Below are 13,700 nucleotides of genomic sequence, written 5' to 3' on the forward strand. Positions count from 1 at the left end.
CCATGCTTAGTGTGGCACACACAGGCACACACACAGGCACACAGACACACACAGGCACACACAGACACACACACAGACACACACAGGCACACACAGACACACACACAGACACACACACAGACACACACACACACACACAGACACACACAGGCACACACAGACACACACACACACAGGCACACACAGACACACACAGGCACACACAGGCACACAGACACACACAGGCACACACAGACACACAGACACACACAGGCACACACAGACACACACACAGACACACACAGGCACACACAGACACACACACAGACACACACACACACACACACACACAGACACACACAGGCACACACAGACACACACACAGGCACACACACAGACAGACACACACAGGCACACACACACACACACACAGGCACACACAGACACACACACACAGGCACACACAGACACACACACACACACAGACACACACAGGCACACACAGACACACACACAGGCACACACAGACACAGGCACACACAGACACACACACACTCACACAGGCACACACACACAGACACACACACAGGCACAGACACACACACAGACACACACACAGGCACACACACAGACACACACACACTCACACAGACACACACAGGCACACACAGACACACACACAGGCACACACAGACACAGGCACACACAGACACACACACACTCACACAGGCACACACACACAGACACACACACAGGCACAGACACACACACAGACACACACACAGGCACACACACACAGACACACACAGACACACACACAGACACACACAGGCACACACACAGACACACACAGACACACACAGACACACACACAGACACACACACAGACACACACAGACACACACAGACACACACACAGACACACACAGACACACACAGACACACACACAGACACACACAGACACACACACAGGCACACACAGGCACACACACAGACACACACAGACACACACAGACACACACACAGACACACACACACAGACACACACACAGACACACACAGACACACACACAGACACACACACAGACACACACACAGACACACACACAGACACACACAGACACACACACAGGCACACACAGACACACACACAGGCACACACAGACACATTGCCGAAATCGCCTGCACAGCGTGTGCCATCCCAACGGTGACTTACATGTTCGCGGGTGGGATGGTAGTTCGGGGAGATTAGTCGCCCGTGACAAGGGAGATTTGTGTGTGTAATCTCCCCGTGTGCCAGAGCCCTAAAGGAGCATCACATGTTTGAAACAATCTTATTTATCCACAATTTTGAAAAGGTGCCAAAAATTTTGTCCGGCCCATTTCGGCGTTTTGTGTGACATTATGTCCAGTTTGCTTTTTTTCCCTCCCTTGTTTTTGTTCTGTTCCAATACACACAAAGGGAATAAACACGTGTGTAGCAAAACATGTTACTGCAATACTTTTCTGTGATACATACTTGATTTTCTGGAAAAATTTCTGCGGTGCCAACAATTTGGGCCGTGACTGTATAAGGGACCAGGTGGGAGTACAAGTACAGTAAGTAGGTGCATCGAAAGTCTCCCCTATATAAGTAAAGACGTGTTACATCGGGGGGACTTGCTCAGTCTCCTCCCCTTTGGCCGAGGGTTTCTGGAAATTCAATCCATTTTGTCCTCGGCTGCATTTTCCCAACTGTCCAACCTGCCACAGGAATCCGTGGCCAATCATTTACAGAAGTCAATAAGCCCCAGTATCAGCCCCTGTACCACCAGTTGTTGCCATAAATCTACCCCCAACCCTATAACGCTGCTTTGGTTGCCACCAGGTGGTCCAGCTCTGAGACCCTCTGACCTATTATAATGGCAGTTATTTACTATATTAAAGGGGATACAAACCCAGCCATGACGCTGTCCCACTGCGCCCCCTAGTTTTGCTATAGAAGCTGCCAGAAACATAATGATAAAATGATTATAAAGTTTGGTTGAGGGGTGCAGCAGGGTTTCCTTCCCCTTTAAATCCACTATTGTTTGGATCTTGCCTCACCTTTTCCTCCACTTCACTTTCCTTATCTGTAGATACCCCCCCCCGCACAGGTCGACAAGTGCCCCCCTTCCCAAGTGCCCCCCTAGAGCCAGTGCCCACTCCCCGTACCTAGGGTTGCCACGTGGCCAGCTGGGCCGGTATTACAAGTATAATGCATATATATTATGTTCTACCCCCGGCTCTCCCCCAATTTGCCCCACGTCCGGCTGTGGCAGTTCCTGTGCTGTGAGACTTGGCATGGGCAGACATGGCGGCCCCCACTGTGCTGTGTTTAAAGGCAAAGTACAAGGGAAGGTGCCAGGTTGTGGGTAAGCGCTTCATACGGTTGGGAACTGGAGAAAGGGGGAGGGTCTCTTTGTCCTTTGTCTTAGCAACTTTTCAATTGGTCTTTATTTTTTATTCTGTATAGTTTTGAATTATTTGCCTTCTTCTTCAGGCTCTTCCCAGCTTCCAAACAGGGGGTCACTGACCCCGGCAGCCAAAAACTATTGCTTAATGAGGCTCCAGTTTTACTGTTATTGTCCCTCTGTATTCCTTTTCTTTCTATTCAGCCCCCCCCCTCTCCTATTCATATTCCAGTCTCTCTTTCAAACCACTCCCTGGTTGCTAGGGTAATATAGACCGTAGAAACCAGACAGCTGCTGAAAGTTCAAACCAAAGGGCAGCTGCACAAAAAGCTGAATTATTCAAAAACTACAAATAATACAAAAAAAAAATGAAGACCAATTGCAAATTGTCTCAGAACATCACTCTCTGCACATAAAGCTGCCGGAATATTGTCGCAAGTTAATCGGAAGCGTTGCAGAGAATTCTCTTTTTTTTTTTCCTCCAAAACCATGGCAACGGAGCTGGGTTGGAGCAGCAGGACCCCCCCATTGTGACACGCAGGGTTCACCCAGGTACAAAAGTAACAAATGCCGTTTTCCCGCAGGTAGGAGAAAGGTCGCTGGGGGCAGGTTTAACTGGATTTCTCTGCACATAACATTGAACTTGAAGTCAGACCAGTGAGAAACCTGACTCTGTAGATACAAACACTCCCCCCGCCGCCGGGTTGGGCTCTTCCTGATCTCGGAGACACCCGGGGCACAGGGAGGGGGGCGGATTGGCACCGGGCAGCAGCGCAACATGGCGAAGGGCAGGTAAGTGATCCTACTGGGAGGGGGGGTGTGTTGGGGCTGTGGGTGGGACCAGAGACCCCGCAATGTGGGATTTACTCCCAATAGAACAGAATGAGTAAGGTGCCTTGTTATACACACAGCATACTGCTGGCATTATACTCGCTGCGGGGATAGCGTATATGGCATTATACTCGCCGGGGGGATAGCGTATATGGCATTATACTCGCCGGGGGGATAGCGTATATGGCATTATACTCGCTGCGGGGATAGCGTATATGGCATTATACTCGCCGGGGGGATAGCGTATATGGCATTATACTCGCCGGGGGGATAGCGTATATGGCATTATACTCGCTGCGGGGATAGCGTATATGGCATTATACTCACTGCAGGGATAGCGTATATGGCATTATACTCGCCGGGGGGATATCGTATATGGCATTATACTCACTGCGGGGATAGCGTATATGGCATTATACTCGCCGCGGGGATAGCGTATATGGCATTATACTCGCCGCGGGGATAGCGTATATGGCATTATACTCGCCGCGGGGATAGCGTATATGGCATTATACTCGCCGGGGGGATAGCGTATATGGCATTATACTCGCCGGGGGGATAGCGTATATGGCATTATACTCGCCGGGGGATAGCGTATATGGCATTATACTCGCCGGGGGGATAGCGTATATGGCATTATACTCGCCGGGGGGATAGCGTATATGGCATTATACTCGCCGCGGGGATAGCGTATATGGCATTATACTCGCTGCGGGGATAGCGTATATGGCATTATACTCGCTGCGGGGATAGCGTATATGGCATTATACTCGCCGCGGGGATAGCGTATATGGCATTATACTCGCCGGGGGATAGCGTATATGGCATTATACTCGGTGCGGGGATAGCGTATATGGCATTATACTCGCCGGGGGGATAGCGTATATGGCATTATACTCGCCGGGGGGATAGCGTATATGGCATTATACTCGCTGCGGGGATAGCGTATATGGCATTATACTCGCCGGGGGGATAGCGTATATGGCATTATACTCGCCGGGGGGATAGCGTATATGGCATTATACTCGCTGCGGGGATAGCGTATATGGCATTATACTCACTGCAGGGATAGCGTATATGGCATTATACTCGCCGCGGGGATAGCGTATATGGCATTATACTCACTGCAGGGATAGCGTATATGGCATTATACTCGCCGCGGGGATAGCGTATATGGCATTATACTCACTGCAGGGATAGCGTATATGGCACCGGTTATACAGATACTGGATCACATGCACCACAGGGTTCTGATTGCTCTCACTGTCAGTTACAGATTAATTATTACCCGGGGGGGGGGGGGGGTGTTTGCCTGAGAGCAGCAACGCATAGCAACCAATCAGTGAGCTCCGATAGTTAATAGTATATATCATTATAGGTCTGCAGTGCAGTAGGAATGGGCCCAAGCCCGGACTGGCAGGCTGTGGGTTCTGGCAAATGCCAGGGGGGCTGTAAGGTGCCATAGGCACTCAATATTTATTGGGCTGGGGGGGCTGTTTGTGCCTCTGGGTACTGGGAATGCCAGGGGGGCTGTAAGGTGCCACAGACACTCACTATTTATTGGGCTGGGGGGCTGTTTGTGCCTCTGGGTACTGGGAATGCCAGGGGGGCTGTAAGGTGCCACAGACAGTCACTATTTATTGGGCTGGGGGGGCTGTTTGTGCCTCTGGGTACTGGGAATGCCAGGGGGGCTGTAAGGTGCCACAGACACTCACTATTTATTGGGCTGGGGGGGGGCTGTTTGTGCCTCTGGGTACTGGGAATGCCAGGGGGGCTGTAAGGTGCCACAGACACTCACTATTTATTGGGCTGGGGGGGCTGTTTGTGCCTCTGGGTACTGGGAATGCCAGGGGGGCTGTAAGGTGCCACAGACACTCACTATTTATTGGGCTGGGAGGGGGCTGTTTGTGCCTCTGGGTACTGGGAATGCCAGGGGGGCTGTAAGGTGCCACAGACAGTCACTATTTATTGGGCTGGGGGGGCTGTTTGTGCCTCTGGGTACTGGGAATGCCAGGGGGGCTGTAAGGTGCCACAGACACTCACTATTTATTGGGCTGGGGGGGCTGTTTGTGCCTCTGGGTACTGGGAATGCCGGGGGGGCTGTATTGAATCCCAGTCCAGCTCAGCACACAGAGACCATTCACCTCTCTCCTCCTGTTTCACCTTCCTCTCTTTCTGTTTGAATGTATCTTTACTTGTGGTTCTCACATAGTAGTTTCATAGGGTTGAATAAAAGAGTCCATCAAGTTCAACCCTTCTTTTATCCTTTTGTTTCTGCCCCTGTTCCCCCCATTGCCCCTTTTTTTATTAACATTTTGGAATCGAACAAAAGATATGTAAATTGCACTCCCATCGATTTTTCCATTCACTTATTTCAAAGGTTAACTTATCCTTTAAAAAATCCAAGTTTTTCCCCCCGTATCCCTTTTCTTTTCTGCACCCCAATATCCTCTCTGTTTGTCTCTGTATTTCCCAGCAGCCTTCAGTGGTGCTCAGTGTGCACTCTCTGTGTGTTTGAGTAAGAAAATAGCAACGAGGAGGCGACTTTCTGTAACCGTCGGCTTATCTTGGCCGCCCAAAGGGCAACTTGCAGGCCCCGCCCACAGCTTCCAACAATAGGTGTGTGCCACCTGCTGTAATAGCCTCTGTGCCAGGGTTTTAGTGGTTTAGATGAGACTTGTTTATAGTATTGTGGGGAACATAGACAGGTATCTCTTACAGCCTGGCGCCTCATACGTCTCTTTAAAGGGGAAGTTTACCTTTGTATTTACTGTTTTTATGCTTTGGAGCAACTTTGCATCTTAAAAGAAGACCACCCTACCCAATAAAATCTCAGCACAGATAAAGGTATAAGCCCCTACAGTCTATAAGTCGTCCAATAGTCAAACAAAGTTATGGGGGCTTTCCCCTTCCTCACGTGTGGGCAGAGCCTTCAGGCTTACTGGAGCTAGGTGTGTTTCTATTGGTGAGTCAGTCCAGTAATCACTCTTCCTATTGGGCCTACAGGCAAGTGAGTGGGCCGGGCTCATCGGCCGAGTATAAGCACCTTGTGGACACCGATGAGGAAGAGGAAGATGAGACAATCTGGAGGAAGGAAACAGAAAGGCCGTGCTCCTTCCCTCCCCATAAGACATTGGCCATAATTTGCTTCATGGTGGTGGTCCTGTGCTTCCTTGTGGCCGGTTTGGCCTATCTGTCTGGAAACTCGGCGTGCACTCTGGCCGATGTGGAAATATCATGTGGGAAAGTGCGCGGGAAGCACTGCGGCAAAGTGTACAACTTTAAGGGGATTCCCTACGCCAGTCCCCCTACTGGCAGTTTGCGTTGGAGGCCGCCCAAGGAACCCACCTGCTGGAATAACACTCTGGACGCCATTGAGTTCAAGTCAATGTGCGCCCAAGTGCGGCCCTTGAGCAAAGACGGCAAAGCAATGGGCTCGGAAGACTGTTTGTACGTGAATGTCTGGACGACGTCAATTGACCATGATTCCAAGCTGCCAGTGATGGTCTGGATCCACGGGGGTTACCTGCATATGCTGAGTGGGTCAGAACCAGGGTACGGCCCAACCTCAGATTTAGCAGAACACGGGCCGGCCGTTCATGTCAGCTTCAACTATCGACTGAATGCCTTTGGGTTTATGGCTTTGCATCTGCTGAGAGAGGGATCTCCCACCAACACCTCTGGTGAGACAATGCAAAGTAACAAAAATATGGGGGTTCCTCAACTGCTCTTCCCTCCACTGTGTTTCCATCTACTTTCTCTCCAAAACCCTTTCCCGGGTCTATCCTTGATTCTTGGGTTCTTCCAGCCTGTATTCTCTATGCTACTAGCCTCCATTCAACAGAGATGTAACCCCACGGAGATAACCAACAACATGTGCATGGGCTTGAGGGAGATTATGGAGAAGGGTTAAGAAACTGATAGGGACTGGGGTATGGGCATTAAGGTGGCAATTATAAAGCCAGTCTGAGATACAGAAGGGTGGGAGTCTGATAGAACATTGAAAGAATTGAAGAACTGCAGGTCTAGAGAAGTCTAGGCACACAAGTATCTATCTATCTTTAAGGGCCCCACCAATCCACAGATTGCCAGTCGGGGCCTGAGCTCAACAACTGATGTGCCATAGAGACACCTCACACGTGTTCATGAGTCCTCTACAATTATGTCATTTCTGAAGGTCATACTCATCAGTCCACTTGTGTATGGGGCCGCTATAAAAAGAGGTTCAGCCAATCAATCAAGTCAATGGTGGAGCTCGTGCACCCAAAATAATATTTCCATTCAAGCACCTATGGCGTCATTAGCAAAATCAGAGTTGGCTCGGTGCATTCTGGCCATATACAGCCTGTAGGTCAATCAAGTAATGGGGCTTCTTCCTTGTAGGCAATTATGGATTCATGGACCAAGTGGCTGCTTTGCGCTGGGTGAAGAAAAACATCATGAAGTTTGGCGGTGACCCTGACAAGGTGACAATCTATGGCCAAAGCTCAGGTAATGACGGATACTTGCAAAGAGAGCAAGACCTTGTCTGGATTTAGTACCTCGCAGGTCAGGAACTGAATATCCCACGGGGGCCTATTCTCCTTGCTTGGGTGACAAATACAATTATTGTATAGCAACCGATAGCAGTCACAAATTATATTGCCCCCAATCCCTACACCGACAGTACTGCATTATGAGTGGCCTTGCCCTTAGGAGCTACTATCTCCAACGTAGGAAGAAATCTCAATGTATTCAGGGGGAATATGAGGCCCTATTTTTGGGTGCTGCCCCACAGATTAAGAAGCTGTACATTATGTGCCGTATTATATAAATACTTCACTTACCTTATACTTTACTTTGAAGGAGGCACCTCTGTTTGGGCGATGATGGTGTCACCTCTAGCCAAAGGTCTCTTCCATCGTGCCATTGATATAAGTGGCTCAGCAGTGTTCACAGCTTCCATGGATGATGCTGAGAAGGACAACCTCGCCTTCCTGGACCAGACAGGCTGCAATGACGCTGAGTGCCTGCGCAAGCTGAGCATGGACAAAATCCTTCAGGTATAAAGTTCCTCCAGGACTTTACCATACATGACCGGCGCCTCATGGGCAACACCTTTGGTGTTGCTCCCAGTGTCCAAAAAGAAGGTGTTCATTCATGGCTTGTTGGCCAAAGAGAGCCTACTGCAGGCTGGCAGTCAACATGGGGCTACTAAATGGCCAGTCACAGCCCTTGTTTGGCAACTCCTTGGAACGTGTTTCACCCTAGTGCCTTACAGGTAAAAAAGGTCGGGGACCCCTGCATTAAAGGAACAGTAAAGCTTTCTTTGTCCATGGAAATGGTTGTGATTCTTGATATTTTGCTCCCTTTCCCTGTTCTCTTCATCCTGCCTGTGGGTTGAACCCCACCTCCTTTTTCATTAAGAGGGATCTCATTAAGTTACATTAATGAGCGGCCATGTTTACGTAAAGGGCAACTGCAAAAGTAATGGATTTGTAGGGCTTGTCTATAAGCTAGAATATTCATGTTCCATTGCTGATAGTTCCACCGATCCTACAGAAACATGGAAAAGGAGGCAGGGTTCAGGCGTGTGTTTTTCCATATATATTACGTGTTCAGACCTGACCGTCTGACCTGTGCAAATACACGTTGTACCGATACATCTCATTTTAATGCACAGAATGGAAACTAGAACTTTCTTGTATATAAACGTTACTTTATTGTGTATATTTACTTCATGCTTTCTCTCATTTGTTCCATCAGTCCATTCCTTGGCAGGGGTACCCTGACTGGGCAGCCGAGGACCTTTGTGAACTTCCGCAGAAAGGCAAACTAATTGGGCCAGTGGCTATAGTGGACGGGTACGTGGTGCCGGCTCCGCCCCTTGAAGTATGGAAGAACAAGCTAGAAGGCTACAGTGACGTGCCGTTTGTGATCGGTACCACCTTACAAGAAACAGATTTTGCGTAAGTAAAGGTCTTTTTTGAGCCAGTCTTTTTCTCACAAAGACCCCAAGTTTGGCAAATAAAGATGTTGTCAAGGTAAATTAGGGGAGTAGCTAAGAACGTCCTTGTGTTCGCCACACACAAGATTGAGGATTCCTTGTGAGAGACTTGGGCTGATGGAAAGTTCTTTGGATACAGTAGAGGCAGGAGATATTAGCTGGAAGCATCTCAAAAGATGACGTTTGTCAAAGGCAAGTCATTGTGCCCCAGTCTAGGGCAGCTAGTGTTCCACATAACCACCCAATAAGTATTGGGCAGTCTCATCCCACAACTTCAGTCTGGGCAGGCCGGTTAGGTTGCTGTTCTCTTGATAGGTCCTCCGGGTCTCATTTGGGATAAAATTGTCCACCAGAATGTTTTTACTGCTCAGCTGTACATGTTGTGATGCTTATATCATGATTATTTTTCTATGCAGCCCACCATATGCCAATCTTTCACAATGGTCAGAAGAGGACTACCAGTGGTTTGTGAAAGGTAAGTCTTCATTGGGGTTTGAGTCAGATAACAATAGGTCCGACTGAAGAGCCTCTGAGGCGTTGCCAACTGGCTGCACAGACCATGAATGTGTTCTTCATCAAAAAGCTGGCCAAAAAGTCGACCGTTCAACTGCATTTGACAAACGTTTCCATAAAACACGTTCACTGACCGTTGTGTTGCTTGTTATGTACAGTTCATCTGGACACCTTTGGGGGAAGCCTGACCAAAGATGCGCTCTCCTTGTATCCTACTTCAGAGTACTGTACCCAACCCCACCGCTGCATAGAAAAGGCTTTCACAACCATGGTCTCGGATGTACGAGAAACGTGTCCTAAAAACGAGGTGGCGGAGCAGGCTGCAGGTACAATATAGTCTTATGAACAAACCCACAAAAGAACAATGAGCTGCCAGTCTATAGTCGCTCAGTAAGCTATGGAACCTTGTTGCCTTCAACTTCAACATCTGCCGATCCAATTCATTCATTGCAAGTATCCATTGTAATAACTGTGTGTAGCTTAGGTTCTTGGAATCCTTCCAGTTGACATCTTGGTTTCCAAGAAAATTGAATTTTCCGATTCTAAAATCCAACTGGGGTTGGGGCCCAAGGAGAAGGTATTATGATCCCCAAACTGCTTGAGAGCTCCATAGACTTCTTTGTGTGTCACCATACCTCTGATATATGTCCCACTGCATGGGAAAAGTTGCACGGCACTGGTGTTTCTCAAGAAATTTTCCAACACCTAGGGGCCCATTTATCGAAGTACGATTGCTTCAGAATACAAAAAAATCGTATTTTTCGTACTGGGTGTATGTTTTGCGACTTTTTCGTTAATTTGCGCAACTTTTTTGTACTTTGCAACAAAAGGAGCGGCAATTTGTGCAACAAAATTGTATGTCGTGCCGAGTACAAAAGTTTTGTTATTCATTCAAGCTTCTGCATCGTGACTTTCCTTGGGCCGGGTTGGAGCTGCAGAGTGCCATTGAGCCCTATGGGTGACTTTCCTTGGGCCGGGTTGGAGCTGCAGAGTGCCATTGAGCCCTATGGGAGACTTTCCTTGGGCCAGGTTGGAGCTGCAGAGTGCCATTGAGCCCTACGGGAGACTTTCCTTGGGCCGGGTTGGAGCTGCAGAGTGCCATTGAGCCCTATGGGAGACTTTCCTTGGGCCGGGTTGGAGCTGCAGAGTGCCATTGAGCCCTATGGGAGACTTTCCTTGGGCCGGGGTGGAGCTGCAGAGTGCCATTGAGCCCTATGGGAGACTTTCCTTGGGCCAGGTTGGAGCTGCAGAGTGCCATTGAGCCCTATGGGAGACTTTCCTTGGGCCGGGTTGGAGCTGCAGAGTGCCATTGAGCCCTATGGGAGACTTTCCTTGGGCCGGGTTGGAGCTGCAGAGTGCCATTGAGCCCTATGGGAGACTTTCCTTGGGCCAGGTTGGAGCTGCAGAGTGCCATTGAGCCCTATGGGAGACTTTCCTTGGGCCGGGTTGGAGCTGCAGAGTGCCATTGAGCCCTATGGGAGACTTTCCTTGGGCCAGGTTGGAGCTGCAGAGTGCCATTGAGTCCTATGGCTTCCAAAATCATGCACTGAAGGTCCAAAGTCAGAAAGGTTTTACCACCGTTTACGATCGTTCGGATATGAAAATTGTGACTTTCGGATTGCCAATACGATTTTTTCGTAAGCATTTTTGAGATTATCGTATCTAATCCGAATTTTACCCATTTCGGGATTCGAACTCGTACTTTGATGAATCAGCCCCTTAGTGTTCAAGTCTCATTTTATGATTCCTCCCATTATTTCAGATCTTTCCCCTCATCCACAAAAAAGGTTACGGATATATTAAACCATTTGATAACGTGAGTTGGGCGGAGTTCCCAAACACACTGATTATCCACGTGAATCTTGGCTTCTGATATTGAATAGATTTTCAAAAAGGGGCGGAGTCCTGTAGGAGATGAGTGAAATAGAACATCCATTGTTCAGTCCAAATCTGGATTTGTTCTAGGTCTTTCAATAGTAAGCATAAATGGGCCAACGTGCCAACGACGGCTCTATTTATTTGCAGGTTCCCTCACTAGTCCGGTTTATCGGTATGTTGTCACCTACATCCCATCGGGCCCGGCACAGCCCAGCGACCTCCTGCCTTATCCCAGTCGCTTTGCCTTTCATATGCTGGACACATTAGGGTTTTTTGGAACTCTAGACTTGGCATTAGGGACGACGACAGCGGACGACCGCACGTTCCAGAGGCTGATGAGGAAATACTTCCTCCATTTCGCAGCAGAAGGTAAGTGTCAAACCAGTTAAACTGGTAGCGAGACCACCATATTCCCTTAATTTACTTTTTTTTTTTTGATAGGAAAAATGCCAGACGATTGGCCCCAGTATCCCAACAAAACAGCATTACTATCTACAACCCTCAGTGCCGAAAGTGACTATCGTTCCAAGCAGTGCTCCCTATGGCAGAACAATGGTATGTTCCAATACGCCTGGACCAACTAGGACAGAACAGTAACCGTCTAAATTCATCAAATACTCGTCTTTGGGTGCATTTGCTTCTTCTTTCTTGGACTTTTATTGCCCCTTGTGATGTTTTTTTTAAATACAAAGGCCAGGAACCATAACTGTAATGGAGAAAAAACATTAACCTCTGGCCTTGATTTATTTTTTTTACCAAAGCTATTAGAATTCCAAAGATACATTACACTTGCTGAGGTTTTTACAACCTAATCTCGAATTAAAAAAAACCAAGCTGGAAATTGTGCTTCGGAAATCAGTTGGGAAGGTGTTCAACGTGGAACTGGTAAAGAGAGTGCGGGTTCTCGATCAAGAACTTTGTTTTCCATGTTTTGTTCTGTGAAAAAGATGTATAGTAGTGGTTTATAACTGTGATAGTTCCCCTTTAGACAGTCAATGTCCATGATATATCGGCTTATATCCTCCTGTGCACGGCCAGCTTAATACTGAATTACAAGAGCCTTGCAATGTACAGGTATGGGACCTGTTATCCAGAATGCTCAGGACCTGGGGTTTTCCAGATAAGGGATCTTTCCGTAATTTGGATCTCCATAAAATAAGTCTGCTAAAAAATCTTTTAAATATTGAATAAACCCAATAGGGCTGTTCTGCCCCCAATAAGGGGTAATTATATCTTAGTTGGGATCAAGTACAGGTACTGTTTTATTATTACAGAGAAAAGGGAATCATTTAACCATTAAATAAACCCAATAGGGCTGTTCTGCCCCCAATAAGGGGTAATTATATCTTAGTTGGGATCAAGTACAGGTACTGTTTTATTATTACAGAGAAAAGGGAATCATTTAACCATTAAATAAACCCAATAGGGCTGTTCTGCCCCAATAAGGGGTAATTATATCTTAGTTGGGATCAAGTACAGGTACTGTTTTATTATTACAGAGAAAAAGGAAATCGTCTTTAAAAATGAGAATTATTTGCTTATAATGGAGTCTATGGGAGATAGCCTTTCTGTAATTCTGGATAACAGGTTTCTGGATAAGGAAACCCATCCCTGTACTAAGAGATTCAAAATTCCAATACCCCAAGGGAGGAGCATTGAACCACCAAAGAGAGCCAGGGCAGGTCTCGCCCAGCAATTAAGAATTAATTATTATAATGATTTGCTCAATAAAAGTTTGTTTTTTGGTTTTTTTTAATTCTCTTCGTCTCAGTCACTGCATTGTTAATGAATCCAATATCTCCTCGTTTTACATAATAAGATTATTTCCAATTAATACGTGGTAAAACCAAGGCGTGACCAGGAGTGCGTATATAGGGACCCACCTACAACACTATCGTCTATGTGAGAATCAATGACGGAATATGTTATTCCTATATCTGCCTTCCAATCACAATCACCCTGCAAAGCCAAGCCAGGATATACCCCGGGGCCTCTGGCCAATAGGGTCTCAGTGCCGTGGGTTCCTTGTTCCATGTCTTTTGGGAACGCCCAGTAATAAAGGGATTTTGGGGGCCACATA

At 47.6% G+C, this 13,700-nt stretch overlaps 1 protein-coding gene across 2 annotated transcripts; it reads left to right on the forward strand.

Annotated features, from left to right (window-relative positions):
• Positions 1–2,911: 2,911 nt before the first annotated feature.
• LOC100494782 (carboxylesterase 1C-like) lies at positions 2,912–12,461 on the forward strand. Of its 2 annotated transcripts, XM_031900438.1 has the most exons (9): positions 2,922–3,204; positions 6,250–6,926; positions 7,627–7,734; positions 8,089–8,285; positions 8,989–9,191; positions 9,646–9,704; positions 9,901–10,068; positions 11,768–11,989; positions 12,062–12,461. In XM_031900438.1, the coding sequence occupies exons 1-9, from the start codon at positions 3,191–3,193 to the stop codon at positions 12,202–12,204; spliced, it is 1,791 nt and encodes a 596-aa protein (XP_031756298.1). In that variant the 5' UTR covers positions 2,922–3,190; the 3' UTR covers positions 12,205–12,461. The 2 variants fall into 2 exon arrangements, with proteins under 2 accessions (XP_031756299.1, XP_031756298.1); XM_031900439.1 differs by lacking the exon at positions 9,901–10,068 and having other exon boundaries at positions 2,912–3,204.
• The last annotated feature ends 1,239 nt before the right edge of the window (positions 12,462–13,700 follow it).

Source organism: Xenopus tropicalis, chromosome 4 (assembly GCF_000004195.4).
Source record: "Xenopus tropicalis strain Nigerian chromosome 4, UCB_Xtro_10.0, whole genome shotgun sequence".
In the NCBI taxonomy this organism is placed as follows: Eukaryota; Metazoa; Chordata; class Amphibia; order Anura; family Pipidae; genus Xenopus; species Xenopus tropicalis.

Excerpts from the sequence above, each read along its gene's own strand:
- LOC100494782 (XM_031900438.1), top strand. Across the intron at positions 7,735-8,088 it reads AATCTATGGCCAAAGCTCAG|GAGGCACCTCTGTTTGGGCG; the intron begins GTAATGACGGAT and ends TTTACTTTGAAG. Across the intron at positions 8,286-8,988 it reads GCATGGACAAAATCCTTCAG|TCCATTCCTTGGCAGGGGTA; the intron begins GTATAAAGTTCC and ends TTGTTCCATCAG.